Source organism: Sciurus carolinensis, chromosome 4 (assembly GCF_902686445.1).
Source record: "Sciurus carolinensis chromosome 4, mSciCar1.2, whole genome shotgun sequence".
Taxonomy (NCBI): domain Eukaryota; kingdom Metazoa; phylum Chordata; class Mammalia; order Rodentia; family Sciuridae; genus Sciurus; species Sciurus carolinensis.
The window spans coordinates 71281237-71298965 of record NC_062216.1 but is presented as its reverse complement, the minus strand read 5'-3'; the positions used below and the strand labels follow the sequence as shown (position 1 = coordinate 71298965).

At 44.3% G+C, this 17729-nt stretch overlaps 1 protein-coding gene and 1 pseudogene across 1 annotated transcript in view; one reads left to right on the top strand and one right to left on the bottom strand.

The window, feature by feature from the left end:
• Ano2 (anoctamin 2) overlaps positions 1-2872 on the top strand; it is a 352538-nt gene extending 349666 nt beyond the window's left edge. The window contains exon 24 of the mRNA XM_047550120.1: positions 2049-2872. Coding sequence (XP_047406076.1) covers positions 2049-2321 — 273 coding nt within the window. The 3' untranslated portion in view covers positions 2322-2872. The remainder of the gene's footprint in view (positions 1-2048) is intronic.
• An 8600-nt stretch (positions 2873-11472) lies between these two features.
• On the bottom strand, positions 11473-12437 carry LOC124983670 (AH receptor-interacting protein-like; annotated as a pseudogene).
• Between the last annotated feature and the right edge of the window lie 5292 nt (positions 12438-17729).

Below are 17729 nucleotides of genomic sequence, written 5' to 3'. Positions count from 1 at the left end.
GGAATGGTATTTAGGATTCAGGAGACAGGGGTAAAGAGAGTCATAACTACCTGCCAGCCCCTCACCAGGTTTTCACGGTACTGTCTCTTGATACTATCATGGGTCTGGTTCTAACCCTCCTTAGATAATTAAAATCCAAGGATGCCCAAGTCCCTTGTATAAAGTGGCGTTGTGTTTGCATACAACCTACACACATCCTCTCCTGTACTCTAAATCATGTCTAGATAAGATAATGTAAATTCTTTATAAACAGGTGCTATATTGCATTGTTTAGGTAATAATGGAAAAGAACTGTATATGTTCAGTCCAGATGCAGTTTTGTTTTCTAATATTTTTGATCCCTGGTCGGATCAAAAGAGCCCATGGAGATGGAGTGCTGACTATATTCTGTGATACAAGGGGTCTTCACATGTGGCAGGCAGAAGTGAATGTTCCCTTCCCTGGGCAAAGCAGGAGGACTCCCAAGAGGGCTTCTTTTAATGGATGGACTTTGCAGAAGGAGAATAAAACACAGAGTAAGATTACCGGACAGATGTGGAGTAAGTTGCGGGGTAGAGATAATTTCCCATTTAAACCTAAGACAAAGGAAAGTGGGAAGGGCAATTGAAACCAGAATCTCAGCCCCTGTGCAGACAAACAGCCCACCTCATTTCTGCATTCCCAGAAAGGGCTCAAGTTCTGAACCATTCTTCTTATGCTCTTGGGGCCCCCCTTTGTTAGTGCTGTTTAGCCACTGAGACATCTGGTGGGAAGGGCCCCCAGAGCCATCTAGCCATCCCTGAATGAATAGCAAACTGAGCCCAGTGATTCCTATCTTTGACAATAGCCACAGCTCCAATTGCGTCGCTGAGATTCTCCAAGCTCAGGGCCCCCAATTCCCACTAGGGGTCCTGTAGGTCTTCAAGTGGGGCCAGCACACAAGCCCAGATCCTTTTCTCTTGGACTCCCTCAGGCTTTTGTATTCCCTGAAGGCAGATCTCTGGAGGCCTCTAAAATATCCTGCCCCCCAGACCCCAGCCCAGGAAGTAGAGAAGCCCATCGGCTAGTCTTTCACTTAAAGAAGACTGCCATTCTTTCTCTGCAGAGATGAGGTGATACATTTGAAAAACCACTCAGACATCCCCCTACTGCCCCACCTGCAGGAGTCTCCTCTCTTTCCCCTATGTCACATGTCACAGGTTGCTCAAGCTATAGAACATGTTTTGAGGAAGAATATATGATGAGAGTTCTCTAGCACCTAAGGTGACTCTGAGAGCAGAAGTTGGTCCCCAAAGTGTTCCCCTGAGTGGTATGTTCTCCCCTAGGGAGGAGAACATACCTTTCAAGGGCTCAGTCATTGCCTTGGGATCTTAGAAAGGTGAAGATACATTGATGTGAAATCTGCAGCCAGGGAAAAATATCACAATTGGAGAAGGGTGTTGGGTAAATGTATATGAAGGGTAGCTGGCATGTATCAGACCATGCCAGTAACTGTTGCCACATACTCATTCACAAAACTGAAAATGCTTCCAGGAAAAGAAAGTCCTTTCTTACCTATGCACCCAGGGGAAGCGATGTGGTTCAGCACCCAGAAGAAGGAAGCCCTATACAGTGTGCACAAAAGCTTAGAATTGTTCAAGGGGAATTGGAGGCAGGAAGTCCCAGGTGGTCAGTCAGGCTAGATGGCTGTGATGCACTAAGCAGAATGCAGTGAATGTGGGTGGTAGGTGGGAGTGACTGAGACCAGAAGTCAATGCAAATACCAAAGCTCATCTCAGAGAGGACAGAGAGAGCCAGCTGGAGGGGAGAGAAGAGTAACTGTCACAGTCACAGCTCTGGAGAGGCCACTGCACTTTGTGGCCACTTCCCAAGAGGTTCTAGAGCAGGGAAAACCTGGAGGCTTGAAGACTAAGAACAAGACATGTGAGGGTACTACTACAAGTCCTGCTGAAGGGAAGGAGCAATAGCCACCATTTATCAAATGAAGCCTTGCAGCATGCAAGGCACCGTTGTTGATATTGGACATGCCTGCCTCTCCACTCAACCCCTTTCTCCCTCGCTTTTGACAGAACCTTGTGATGTTCCTGAGTGTTCTGGTGGACTGGATGATCCCAGATATCCCAACGGACATCAGTGACCAGATCAAGAAAGAGAAGAGCTTGTTGGTGGACTTCTTCTTGAAAGAGGAGCATGAAAAGCTCAAGCTCTCTGATGAGCCAGCCCAGAGGAGCCAGGGAGGTGGGGATCGGAGCAGGAGGAGCCGCGCTGCCAGCTCAGCACCCTCCAGCCGAAGCCAGCCAGGCAGCATAGCATCCTCAGGTTCCCAGCACACCAACGTGTGAGCTGCACATCCCACTCCTCCATGAGGAGGACGGGCAGCAGCAAGATGCGTGCACAGAAGCACACTGGTACACCCCCACAGGCATGCTCTGCATCTGCCTGGACCTGGCCTGATGGCGTCTCAAAGAATATGTGTGAAAGGGAGAGAAGAAAGTTGAGAGAACAACAGAATGAGTGCTGGAAGGAAGAGAAATGATGCTGCTTTTCAGAAACTTCAAGCTTAAGTTTCTTGTAGATTCTCTTTTGAGTTATATCCTTTTAGGGGATTGTTACCCCACTGGGGTCTCTCCACCCTAGAGTTTTCCAGGCACCACAAGCCTTCCCTTGTCCCTGGGGCTTCCTCTTGTACTTCACCATCATCTCAGATGACTGCAGCTGTGAGAGAAGTGCAGGGAGAACCATGTCCTAGCCCCCGTGGTGCATGATCACCACCCCCTTCCTGCTGTCACCATGAGGAAACCGCTCTGGGCCACTGGCAACTGGGGCTGTCACAAACTGCAGCTAATGCAAATTAAGCTGCAGAGCTGACTGCTGTGGCCACTGGACCTGAGGGTGGCAAGCAAAGGTCCAGCTTGGGCTTGGCTCCAGTTCATGTCACAGGGACGTGTGGAGTTCAGTGCGACTGTCATTTTATGCAAGTTCAGATTTCAAATAATAAAATAAATGGCAACACTTTTTAAGGATGCACCTCTTGTCTTTGGTGCTTTGTCTCTCTCTTCTCTTCCCTCCTTTCTCCCGTCCTTCCTTCTCTCTTCTCTCCCCTTCCTTCCTTCTCTCTTCTCTCCCCTTCCTTCCTCTGTATGAATATTTGTTGAGCCCCCTACTATGTGCCAGACATTATTCTTAGACTAAAGATATAGCAGAGAATAAAAGAGAGAAAAATCCCTGCCTCAAGGAGCTTACACTCTGGAGATAGACAATAAGTCAGTAAGTGTGTAGTATTTTAGATAATAATAAGTGCAATGGGGAAATTAGGTAGGACAAAGTAGACAGTAAATAGGGTTCAAGAGGTGAGGGGTTCTGCCATTTTGTATATGAATTAATGTCAAACCCCAGCTGGTGAAGAGGTCACATCTTGTAGTGCTAGTGCATTCAGTTGATTGCAGCTTCCTAGGGCTCTGTGGTGAGATTTCCATGCATTGTTGGAAGTGAAGCCAAACACAGATCATCATCATTCACTGGACAGTCCCTTCTGCTATCCAGAAACTAGGGTCATGGCCACTCCATCCACACCCATCTCCAGTTTCTCACAGGTCAATCTGACTAGAGGAGACAAAGAGTTATTCTGATGTTTCAGCTGCCTGGTAGGGGAGGGCCTCTGGTGTGGTGGGTCACCAGTGCTGCCACCATAGTTTCTAGCTCCCTCCTGGCCACATGTGGAGTTGCACTGACCACCAACACTTGCTATGGAAAGCAGCCCCTTCTCTTGTGGGGATGACAGGGCATAGATATAACTCTTAGAACAGCAGGTAGTCATGTCTCAGACCAAACATGTACAAATAATCCTATAATCAATTATAACACTCACCACTGGTGCCTAGATATGAACTACAGGGGCATAATAATATTATATATCTTACAACAGGCTTCACTGATTTGGAGAGAGTGAGGTGGGGCAGGGGAGGAGAATTGCAATTCATGGAGTAGTAAGGATGTGGAGAATCTGGACCCATAGAAAGAGGATGTCCCTAGGGACTCTTATGAGCATGGATGGTATTGATATGTCCTGGAAGCAGTGTTGGGCCAGACTCAAGTGTTGCCTCCCTCACCAAGGTGCCACTTGGCATTGAGTGAGCCAACTCTATGCCCACTGGCTGTCCATGTTATTCAGGGTCCCACTTTTATTCTTTTTTAAATTAAAAGGAACATTTCTATATGATCATAAAGGCAAAACTTGTACACCAAGAGAGATTCAGACAGCCCAAAAATCAATGAAGAAGAAAAGAAAACCTCTCGCAATCCCCAAATCTATAATCAACTTTGACAATTGTTGTGTCTTCCAGACTCAGATTCCCTGTCACACACATCTCTTTGTTTTAGCGACAATTATGCTATGTATGTGCTGTCTTGTTACCTTTTCTAACTTGGTGTATCTCACTGACCTTTTTGTTCCAATAAAAATAGATTCATTCATTCTAAAGTATGTACTAAGCATATATTATATGTCGGGCCCTCATGAAGCTCAAGCCCTGTGTGTACCAGAGAAGTAGATAAAAGAAAAGTAAAGGAAAAGTGAAAAGTGTCCCAGCAAAAAGAAAAAGTAAAGGAAGGGAAGAGGGATTAGAGGTAGGAGTGGGGGCTCCATTTTATTTCCATTATCCAGAGAGGGCTTTTGCTTATTCTTCCCCTTAATCAGTTGGATGTAGAAGCTTCTGGTGGACAATGGTCAAACCTTTGGGACCAAGTCAAATAGAGTCCTCTGGGTGGGTCTACACTACACCAAGAAGGGACACCTAATGTGATCATGAGCAAGTTTCCACTCTGAAAAGACTCAACTTTCTCCCATTCTCTCCCTGCAGGTGAATTAGGGATTTTATTATTTGCCCCCTTCCCTGGGCCCAGATGATTTCAGGCCTGTGCTTGTTATTAGCAAGATCTCTAAGTGTGCCTGCTACAACCTAGCAGTGGCAGAAGTTGGGCTACAGTAAGACACAGAACTTTTCAAAGCCCTTGTTAACCTGGGTCAAGAATTGGTAGGCACGATCTTAAAAACAAAATGAACACTAAAAATTTGTTCCCTGAGCTCTTTATGGAAGTAATAAAAAATGTTTTCTACTATTATAACATGCAAAAAACAATATTGTGGATGAAAATAGGAAACACTGTAGAAAGAAAAAGAAATCACTCATTATCTTATTCCCCTTTCCCAGAAATACTAATAGTTAATATCTTGCTTTAAGTTTGTGTTTCCATAGTGCATAGGTAGTCACCTACATTGATTTGAAGTAATATTGACTTTGTCTAACCTAAAAAGTGAAGCCAGACATTGGTGATGCACACCCATAATCCCAGAAATTTGGGAGGCTGAGAGATAGGAGGATCACAAGTTTGAGGTCAGCCTCACTGACTTAGCAAGACCCTATCTCAAAATAAAAAATAAGGAGGACTGGGGATATAGCTCACTGGTAAAGCATCCCTGAGTTCAATCCCCAGTATCCCAGTACCAAAACAAACAAACAAACAAGAAAAAACATGCTCATTGAAGATTTAGAAAATGCAAAAGAAGTAAAATGTAAATAAAAAATTAAAATCACCCATGTTTTCACCTCCAAGACAGAATTTGCAATCAGCCTTCTTTCTTTTCACATAACAGTTGAGATTACTTTGCACATACTAACTTTTAGACTTAGTAGAGAAACAGCCACAAGCCCAAGTCATAGTTATGCAGAAGTGCTTAGGGAGAAAAAGTAACCACCACCACATGATTCACCAATCTTTCCTTATGAAGAACAGAAATTAATGGAATCAACTTGATGCTTAATTGAAACAAATAAGCTTGATGACTATTTTCTGTATGTGCTCTTGGCAGAGAGGGCTGAGTAGAGGAAGAGAAGAAGAGTAAAAAACACAAGGTGAGACTTTCCTTCACCCTCTGCTTCCTTACAGTCCTGACAGATGGGCACTGCTTGCTATAATCCCACTGGTGAAAGTGGAATTACACTACTCTCAATAAGGCTTTGAAGGATGCAGGAAATCATCACTAAATTACTGCTTGAGAAAATGATATATATATATCACTGCCATGATATAGGCAGTGGTGGTGGGTAGTGATGGTTCACCAGATTGGACAGGAGGGAGGGGGTGGGAATAGGAAAGACAGGAGAATGAATGAGACATAACTTTCCTGTGTTCATATATGAATATACAACCACAAGAATGGGAAGTTATACTCCTTGTATGTATAATATGTCAAAATACATTCTGCTATCATGTATAACTAAAAAGAACACATTTTTAAAAAGAAAACAAGAAAAGAAAAGAAAATGGTCATAATTACACTATATTTATTTATTTATTTTTTCTGAGAGATAAATGGTAGTCTTTTCTTTGGTTAATTCTCCCAGCATAATCTTCTATCCTTATAAATACATTAGCCATTGTTAAAAAAAAAAAATTAAAGCAAACATTCCAGTTCCTGAACTGTAGAAGGAGATTCCACCAGGCTATGGAAGGCATTTCGGGGGCAAGAGAACAATATGGGGAATCAAGAACCAATCGTTGCCCTATGACTTCTTTAAAATACATAAACAAGCAGGGTTTTGTCTTAAGAATGAATTAAGACAACTCTGATATTTTTATATTGTCAAATCCATCCCTTAGTTGACCACAGCATACCTTCAAGGTAAAGGAAAACAAAACAAAACATTTAGATGGAGTTAAAGAGGCCACCAAAGCCCTATCGACTCAGGCCCTCATTCCCCTGGCCAGTAGTGGTCACAGTTGAGACCCTTTCAAAATTGCCTGCAGTGGAAGGGAGCTTCCTGGGCCAAGGTTATGTTCCTGCTCTGGGGCAGCCCACACCCAGTAACTCAGCACCGCAGGTGGGTAAGGGTCTGCCTGTCTCCATTTGGTTCCACTATTAAGGGCCCCCCCAGTTCCAGAGCTCCCTGTGGGCTTGGCAGAGGTCTTTTCCACAAATTCCCCTAGCTCCATTCCTCCCTCTGCCCAGTCATGCTTTCCTCCCTCTCCCCAGGTGTTGTTCTAAAGCAGCTCCCCAGTAAACCTCCTGCAAGGAAGGTATGTGGGTCTCATCTCAGGGGCTGATTTCCAGAGAGCCTGACCTAAGACACGGTGTATGTGAGTGGTGTATTCTCTGAGCATATGCATTTCTGAAACTGCTTTCATGTTGGAATGATGGTTTGGCTGGATTCACCATTCTCAGGTCATCATCTTTTCTTTCAAAACATTGTGGCTATGGCAATTAATCTATGCTCTTCCAGGGCTTCAGAGGAAGAGCCTCTGGAGTAAGCCTGATTGATATCCCTGTGTAACTTTTTTTCTCTCCTCTACTGGTGCTAGTATGATTTTAAAATTTATTCTTATAATTCAGAAATTTCACCAGGATGTGTCTCCATGTGAGTTTCTTTTACTTAAAAATGCCTGAAATGTGAAGATGACATTTAATCTGCACATTCACTTCATTTTCATCTCTGAAAAGTGTTCATTCAGTATGGAGATGGATTCCAGTGTACATATTCCAACTGATCTTGTTGCTTCAGGAAAGCCTTGAAGTTCTAGGTTGGCTGTCAACCACCTTCTTTCTCAACACTTAATGGCCTTGTCTTATCCCCCTATACTTCAGTTATATATACTTCCCAGAATACCATGTTACTCCTTCCTCTGTCCACTTCGCCCTGAAACAATTCATTTTTAATTTCCAACTTATTATCCAAGCAGCATCAAAGACTTACTTACCTGAAACCCTCATGGATAAATCTGGAAGGGAGGTAATGACTCTCCCAAACCATCTGTGGGGCTGCAGTCCTGCACTCTTGTCCCAGTGATGTCCTGACCTTCACCTGCAGTGTGTGTTTTCTGTTCCTTGGCTAGTCAACCAAGGGATTGGATGGGGTAAGTGCTAATGTTCATTCTGGTTCTGACATGTGAAGTCTAGGTTCCCTACAACTTGGTAATGGTGAAAAGTATAGATCACTTTTGCTGACTCATTCTTATCTTCCACCTTACCATTCTATAACACAGGCCTTGGCCACCTGTGTCTCAGATACCCTAACCCAAATTAGACAAGGTAAGGATTGCCCTCGATTTCCACTCTTGCCCCCGCCCATAGCAATACTGATCTGCACAGCTACAGCAGAGGGCGCCTGAGAGCAGAACCCACCCTTCAGCTTAGCCACACACATTCTTCAGGACAGATGTTTCCTCAGAAGGCAGCCCTGTTTGCACATCTGGACCTCCTACCCCCCTTCCTCTTTGCTGTTTGCCTCCATAGCAGTGAATGGCAGTGTCCCCAGGGAGAGATTCCTTCAGAACCAGGCTAGAAGACACAGTGGAACTCACTTATTCTTCTGACCTCTCCATGACTTCTGCAGCTTTATTTCCAGAAAGGAGTTACAAGGCAGAAGCCAGATGGGAATTTAAAAAGACAGCTCTACAGATTAGGAACCTTCTGCTTGATTGCCCCACCTTTCTCTCTCTTCCTGTCAGCCTGACAGGGAAGAGCTTTGGACTGAGGCTTCCAAGCCAGGACGTCTTCCTCAATTAGGGGAATGAAGCCACAGGCCCTAAGGGGAAGAGGCATTCGTTTGACATGGATCCCACATCATAACCTGCTCCTAGTTTGCTCCCAGCACGATTGGACTCTGGTTGGCCTGCAATGAATTCTGCAGAGAGCATATGTCAACTTCTATCAGGAACCACATCTGCTTGGTTTGAGTGAGGCTGCTAGTTGAGAAACAGATGAGGCCCCTAAAACAGGCCTCTTCATCCCTTTTCCATGGGCCTCATTTCCTACACTGGGAAACTTTCCTCAGCTCCTATCCTATCAACTTCAAACTTGGATTTCTTAACTGCCAACTCCAGACTTCATTATATCCACCTGTCTCTTGATTCTTTTTTTCCCTGCCTCAATTTATTGCCTGTTATCTTTTCTAAGGCAGAGTTTTTCCCCTTCATCTGTCTTCCTTCCAGAAATTCCTCCTAAGTCCCTCTCCATGTCCATGGGCAACCCCTGGAGGACACTTCCCCTATGCATTACGTCAAAAGTAGGTTGTATTATTAATGTGGGCAGATCCTGGCTTTGTGGGCAAAGAAGTGTCTATGATTTTGGGACCCTAAGAAAAAGCACCCCAAATCATGAAATAAAATTAGGTACAAAGGTGAATATTTAGCACAAATTAGAAATGACAAAAAAATACACATTTTATACTAAGACCACAAATAACACAAATTTTTCAAATAACATCATTTTTAAATTTTATATGTAAACACATCTTAAATATTCTAATATTTTCTCCTTCACATCTTTGGCTGGGTGTTTTTTGATTTCCTTTTCATAATAATGTTTTCAATAAGGAAAAGAGAAAGCAATTCAAGTTTGGTCAACATTTGCTTTGCATTTCTGAGAGAAAATATCCATGTAGAAAAATGTCTTCCAGCTCAATAATGCCTATGAATCTCAATGTTATTTTCATATTTGGGGAAATCTCTATCAAATATCTTTCCTTTTAAATGAGCTTATATTTTAAGTTATTTTCTCACAGAGCTTATACTGCTCTCAGATTTATACTCCACTACAAAAGTTGTTTCTCCTCCACTATTCCTATATTCGTCTTAGTTATTATTCCTATAGTTCTTGAGGCTAAACTGTACTAGAGCACTGTAAATTTACTTGTCATCACTAACCTTGTTTTAATAGGCACTGAACTGTAGCCTGGAGAGGTTGAATAACTTACCTTCTTCACACAGCTATGAGGACTTCCCCACTGGGGTTCAGATTCCAGCCTGCGTTCATTGGGATGCTGCTGCCTACTCTGGACTTGACACTCCCTGCTCTGTGGGCTCTGTTGGAGGCCTGTGGAGATGTGCCAGTAAGAGGCGATAGCACACTAATGATAATCACTGGTGTAGCCCTGGATAAGGGCCACATTCTGGGCTAAGAACTGCACAATTGTCACCTGTTCAACCTTCATGAGCTCCTCAAAGGGTTTTTCTTCCCCATTTTACACTTTCCAGAATGATCCACACCGCCAACTTGAATGTCAAATCCTTCTTTTTTCCTATGAATCATTTGTTCACTCATATAGTTTTCTATAGAGCTCAGTTGAAAGGTCATTCATATCTTCCTCTTGAGGCCTCCTGCAACAGATTCATCCAAGTTCCTTAGGTCTTGACTCTAACCAAAGGGAGGCTTTTAGAGATCCCTCCCCATGGAGAGATCCCAGGAGAGTACTGAGTCCTCTTTGGCAAATGCCTCGGGGAGCTATTGGAAATCTTTGCCCACACCACACTGGTGCCCTTGCTGAACAGATTGCTGATCACAGCAAGGTCATGACCCACACTTGACCCCATCATCATTGCCCTATTGCGGCAGAGAGCTGAATCTTGGAGGGCTCTTGACCATGTACTGGACCAAGCTCAGTCCTTCCATGGGAACTCTCAGGGCTTTGTATTAAGCTGGGTTTTCCAACCTAGACATCCCTTTGATACTGGGGTGTCACCTCTGAGGCAGTTCTGCTCTGATAAAGACCAATTTGGAGTTAAGAGTCAGGGCTCAGATTCTCATGGAGAATCAACCTACCTCCTTCCTAGCAAACAGTTTCCAAACCAAGAAGAATGTGAGGGGTGGTTTCTCCCTAGGCTCCCACTTCCCCTATAACAGGGCAGTTTATTGCACATTTGTAGAAAGGAAAAACTCCTGCTTCAGCCCTGGCAAAATCACAACCTCTCATCTGCCCAGGCAGAGACAGTGTGTGCAGTGGGAGAAAGGAGTTCTAACACTGTCATGTGTGGGTGAGGAAACTGTGGCTCAGAGAGGCTCTGCCTCTGCTCCAGAGAGGAGTAAGTAGCAGAGCTGGAAGTTAAGCTACAGTTTGCCCCACTTCAGAATTAGTGCTCCTAACACTCACCGGAGAAAGGAAAGAAGGCACGTTCCAAAGCCTTCATGAGGACAACCACACATGTGGCAATGAGGAAGAATACTCTAAGGGAAAATGCACTCCTCTGTTTTGGAGCCAGACTTGGATTCTAGACCCCACTCTCCTATTGAGCTACTTTCTCCATTGGAAGATGAGGATATTTCCTTGCCTCCTCTATAAGGTTGCCCTTGGTAAGCCATAGAGTACTAGACCAATATCAGGATGGTATTATAAGTAACATACATATCTAAGAAGATGAGCGTTATCATTCAATGACTAAAAGAAGTTTATGTCTAACAAGAGATCCATGAGCAGAGACTACTGTGGCCAAAGTTCAGGTGGTGCTGTTCCAAGTCGGTGTCATATATGCCAGGAAATGGAGACTTTGTGGGCTGTACTAACCTCTGTAGAGGTCAGTCACTGCCTGCTTAGTATTCTTTTTTTTTTTTTTTTTCAGAGATAAGTAAGCCTTTCTATATAGAGAAGCATAATGTGGCAGTGGTGTGTGGGCAGCAGCAACAGCAGTGGTCTTGGCATGGTGGTCAGGGCTGAGGCCCTATCAGTGGGAAAAGATGCCCTGGAAGCTGGCCTTGTCCTTCTCATCCTTCTGCTGGATCCGTGCCTCCAGGGCCCTCAGCTCACAGCTCACAACAGGACAGGTTCCAGCTCCAATACCTTGGCAAGTCAGCCAGGGCCTCCTGGGCGTTCCACATGACTGCACGGACCTTGCCCTGCTTGAAGTAGGCCTTGATGTTGTCATCGTACTTGTTGAGGATGGAGGAGCAGTGATCCAGCACTTCTTAATACTCTTGGGCCACAAGCTTATGCTGGTAATAGTTAAGCAGCAGCAGTATGATTTGCTGGTCCAGCTGGATCCAGTCAGGGGAACCAGGCTGCTCCTTCATCAGCAGGTTTTTGAGGTAGGTGATGGCGTCATAGTATTTGGTGGCAGCTTCCTTCACCTGTACCTCGTGGTACAACCAGTTGCCCTTCTAATGGATGAGCAGCACTGCCTTTGCTTTCTCCTCATCTGTCATGGCCCATGGGTCCTGCTGATATGTACAGGGTTCTGCACCTTTAGCATCTCCATGTGGAAGATGAGGGGCTGGGGGTTCTTCTGCAGAGCATCCAGATCTGTGTGGCCCAGAGAGCTGTGCTTGTGCAGCTGGGTTATGCCACAGCAGTGCTACTGGCCCTCCAGCAATGTTGCAGAGACTCTTGGCCACCAGTGGATACAGGCCACATGTTTGATGTCACATAGGAACTGGGCAATCTCCCCCAACACATGGTTCACACTATGGTCTCCCACATGGGCAGCTTGAACTTCTTGCCAATGATGAATTTCATGGCTTTCCTGCGTGCCGGGCTGTCATCCCACACGGAGCCTTCATTGTCACTGTGTAGCGTCCGGTAGTGAAATGTGGTCTTGGTTCCATCCTGGAAGCTAGGGAACTCTCCTCGCCCCTTCTCTATTACACACTTTTGGATCCCATCCTTTTGGAGCGTTGCAATGATATCCACCATCCTCCTTCCCTGCTGCTCTCTTTCAGCAACTTCCAAACTTTCTGCTTAGTATTCTTGACATCACTCCAGCAGCTTAACTCTGTTTTGGCACTGGGCTTCCAGATGAGTGAATGATTGAGGAAGACTTCAGATGAAATACTGCTGCCCAGGATTCACTAAATAATTATTGTCTTCTTTCCCCCACTTCTGTTAACATGCCTTGACTTTTAAAGCAAATGTCTTGCTTTGACATTGAATAAGTATGCCATGGCTTTTTTTAAAAACATTGCTGTGACTCCATTAAAATCAAATCAAGTGATGGCCAAGTAGAAGTTTCAATTGGTAGGCCATAATCTTCAGAAAATGCACTAATCTAAACTAATTTTTCATGGCTTTTGTGGTTTCCTTGAGTGGTTCCTTATAAATATCAACCAAAGAAAAAAGAGTTTATTGTGGGAGAGGGTAGAATTCTGGATTGAAATGCTTCATCATCAAGACTAAAATCTCTTCAGAAAAAAACTGACTTTTCTCTTGGTCTTTGGATGATTTCTTCAGAACATCATGACACGTCTAGAATCCAAGATGGCGACTCTAGGCATACCACTGCTTGTTAGGGCTGCCATATGGATACAATTACATTCCAAGATCACTAAATCTGAAAATGCCAGAAGACCTTGAGAGAGTTAGCAACAGAGATAATGTGTCTTGGATTTCTGACAAAATGTGTTCCATCTATTGGTGAAGGTCTATAGTCTCAAATTTATCCCCAGTAAGGGTAGAAATGAAGGAGCAGACACACACCAAAAGGCACCATCTCAAATGAGAATTTGTATTTGGAAAGATATTATGTGGACATTTCTCTGCCCCTTATTGGAAGATGAGGGGAATGGATGTGGTTTGGAAAGCAAGGGGTCAGATAAAAGCATATTTTAAAATGCTTTTAAAAATATATATCATCCACTTTAAAAAGAGATTTGTAGTTACTATTAAAATAAATAAGATAATAAAGCTATAGAGACTGAGATCAGAGACTATATGTAGAATGTGCCAATCCTATCAACAATAGGATTACCAATTCAGCAAGTTTACTGACAACACAGAGACTACATTATTCCACTTGGATATTGACTGAACCCATTGAGTACATGATGTCTGTTGTTTGTACTACTCTGGGTTGGCAATGAAGCTTTATTTAGAAAACAGCAGTGACAGGCCCCTCTCCTCTCCTCTCCTCTCCCCTCCCCCCTCCCCTTCTCTCTCTTTGTCCCTCCTCCCTTTCTTTCTTTCATTTCTTTCTTCCCCTAAATGCCTCTCTCTTTATTTTTACTAATTTATAGAGATTCAGAGCTGACATTTCTCTGATACACACCCATGGGACAATACTGGAGACTAAAATGTTGACATAATTTTGTACTCCATTATGAATAGCCATTGCCCCCAAGCCCTACAAGTGACTTCCAAGAGCATCTCAATTTCTCCCTCGAGGCACCTTGGTCTTCCCTATAACATTGGAAGTAAATAAAGGCCAGACGCTTACCACGGCAGGGACCCTTGGACCCTTCAATTGGTAGGTGTCTAGGCAGTACCAAGTATAACATTCAAACGACTCTACATAAAAGGTTGCCAACTCCTGGATGCCAAATCCTGGAAGGTCCATCAGTTCTCACTTACTTTCTACCAAATCCCACCCCACCCAGACATTAGCCTTCAGGAGCCTGGAATCATTGCAGAGTTGCCCCTTCTTGTCGCCAGGCTCTCAAGCCACCGTAGGCAGCCAAGATAAACACACTCAGGAGGAATTTGCCTGAGTTCATTCCAAAGGAAACAAGCAGGATAGCTGCCCACCTTTGCCTTGATTGCAGAACCTAAGTGAGTTCCAAGATGGGAAAATCTTGGGCATCGGTCAAGCTGGCTTCTCTGTGGGAATTTTATCAATGTATTTAGGACCTTACAGATTTCCTGACAAGGCTATAGCAAGGATGAAAGTTTGTGTGTCTCCACTTTCTCAGGTTCCTTCTTCTTCCCCTCTCCTACCTCCTTGAATCTGGTCTCTTCCTAAAGGAAGAGGTAATTACCGTTTTTAATCTGATGCATGGAAATGTACTAATCACCGTTGGCCCTACGTCACCTCCTCAAAGCCCTAGAGCTAGATCCTATGCCTCTATTAGGTTCTAGCGAATTTACACTGAGCCAACTGGAGTCTTTTCTCAGGGCAACTGAGTGGCTACCTTGCTTCTGCATTCAAGGCAACTTAGGTTTTCTCAACACTACATAAGGAATTTAAATGCCAAGAAGCTCCCTTTAACAAACACCTGCTGTCATCTCTAGGCAACAAATCTCCAGGAGCATGAAGACAGAGCTCGAAGTGTTTCCCCTAATCTACTTTCATCCCTATCCCTCCTGCAGAGGAAAGATCCTGTGGAAACATGACTCAGAGACACACTGATAATTCCAGATTCCTCTGGAGGTGACTTTCTTCAACCCCCTGCCTCCAGACCAGGAAACATACTGATCTCATTCCAGACTGATATGCCAGAGCCCAAATGTGCAACTGAGCTCATGGTCCTGAATAAATTCATTCAAGATGAAAGGGAACCATGCTCCAGGTAGGAGAGAAGTACAACTAGAACAGGTAATACAGAGCAGCTCCTGATACTCTCTTGCCCAGGCCAAAGGGGGCCACACTCAAGGCCAACATGATGGCTTTGTGTGGAAACAACACTTAAGAATATTTGGGAGAAGAAAAGAGCTAATTATTTAGAATTTGATTTCAGAATATATCTGATTCATGATTGTTTTTAGGAGATAGAGCTTCCAGCCACACTGAAGTAGGTCTAATGGGGTGGCTGCCTTGGGTAGAAGTCAGTAGGTGGGTTCTGGACCACCATCAGCACTGCAGTGCCAACATTAGTTTTCTTAGCACTGTCTGTCTCTCTCTGTGCCAGAGATTCTCACATCACACCCTTGTTCTTTCACTTAACTTGGGTCTCTGCCATCTTCCTGGGGTATACCCTGGGACTTAGGGGTGTACACAATGAAGACATGGCCTATTCCTTTGAAGATAGACCCAGGGAAGATCACACATGGGCTTGGGGTCTTGTAGTCAGAAAATTCTGGGATTGAATATATGACAAGTGGTCTGCAATGGGGGCATGTCTCACTGTGTGGGGAAGGGCATGACTGGAAGACAGTTGGGAAAAACTCAGGGCTTCTCTTGCAGGGAGCAAGGGGTAGTATTAACTCTGGTTTCTCTCCTCAAGCCCACATCACAGAGGCACGACAGCCTCTGACAGACATCACTTTATACTAGGGAAAAGACAGCGTGAGGGGAGGTAAAACAAAAATGCTGCCAGATAAAGCTAGTTTGGCCTTTTTATTCTGTAGGAGCTTTCTGGAAGTCCCATCCTGTGACTTCAGTTTACATATTATTTTCTGGTATTTAGGAGCATAGCCATCCCTATCTGAAAGAATCCAGAGAAGTAGTTTTCTTTGCCGGGCACATTGCCCCCACCCCCAACAAAGCTAGGGTTCTGTTGGTGAGGGAAAGAAGAAATGGTTTTGCAGAGGCAATAAATAGCCCATGCCCCACCACACCCTGACACTTCTCCTGAGTTTGTAAATAGAGGAGGAAAAGGTGGAGCTTGAAAATGAAGATGAGAAGAAGCATTAGTGGGAAGTGTGAGTACAGGGTCTCCTAGGAGACACCCAGTCTTGCTCTCTGGTGCACCAAGAAGGGCACAGATGCCCCAGGCTTGCCTCCTGGGGCCCCAGGTAGGTGGTAGTCTCCTGTGCTTTGAGTTCACTGTGTTAAGGACTTTTATACACATCCTAACAACAATGCTACAAGATAAGTTTTATTGTTTCCATTTGAAGATGGAGATGAAGATGAAATTATGACTGTCTAGGATCTTAGCAGAGCTTGTAAGTAGTGAAGCCTGTCTTTCTTCCATCTGCACCAGATTCCAAAGCACACACTTTCATCTACAATGCAGCAATCCCAGGCAAACTGCAACGAATGGGCTCCTCAGACTAGGTTGAGATGCTTCAATCTTCTCTTTCACCATTCCTACCACTTTCCCTACTGTCTCTTTCTTCCATGTCCCTTTTCCTTTCCTATGTTCCTACTTCTTCCACCAGCAGCAATCTACAGAACCTAGAAATCAGGGTTAGAAGTTCTCTCTTCTCACCCAGGGCAGATCCCAAGTCCTCCAGGAAGAGCACACAGGAAGACCAGCATGTCCCCTCTGAGTAAAGTCTGGACCAACTGATTATGATTCTGTATGAGTCAGTGTTCTCCAGAAAAAATAGACTGATAGGATGCTTGAGATATATAGAAAGAGATTTATTATGAGCAACAGGCTCACATGATTATAGAAGCCAAGAAGTCCCAAAATCTTCTGTCTGTAAGCTGGAGACCCAGGACATCTTCAATCCTGAAGGTCTGAGAGGAGCCAAGGTGTAAATCCTACTCTGAGTCCAAAGGCCCAAGAACTAGGAGCACCACAATGTCTTAGTGCAGATGAAGATAGATGTCCCAGCTCAAATTTACATGGGTAGCTCTTGGCCTTACCCTTTGTTGCTCATAGAAGAGCAGATTAGCATCTCCAAAGGAAGAGAGTTAGAACTTCTGTTCCTCAGAGATGTGAAAACCTTGAACCACCCAATCCCACAGAGGTGGCTATGCTATTTGCCTAATGCATCCTCCAAGTTCACTCGTTCTCTCCTTTCCTGGATCACTATTTCATGGACTCTCTTATTAGTGAAGTAGGCACCATAGAAGAAAACCTCTCCCTTCTTTTGTCCCCATATCCTCTGAGCCCCACATCTGTCTGCCCCTAAGCCTGCACAATCTGCCTTCCTGTGCTCTCCAGAGTCCCATCTGGCCACACCAGATCCCACCCTCTAGTTTCTCCTCTATCACTAATTTCTTCTCTGTCTTGGATCATTTCTACCAGCACCCAAACAAGCTGGGATACCATCTCCTATTAATATAAAAATGCATAAAAATCTCTTCCTTTAATTATTGCCCTATTTATTAGTTCCTTTTTAGAGCAAAATTCCCCCAAAGAGTTTTAAGTCTTTATTGTGTGCCCTGGGAATAATTTTCTCCTATATTCTTTTGGACTCTCATCCATAGGCTTTTGTCCCCACCACTTGACCTAAGTAACTCTTGTCAAGGTCATGAGAAAGCTCCGTGTTACTCCATCTGATCATCAGCTCTCTGTCATCGTCTTAGTTAATAGCCATCAGCATTTGGGACAGTGGGTTGTACTCTCTTCCTTCTTAATATGCTTTACTCATCTAACTGGTGGG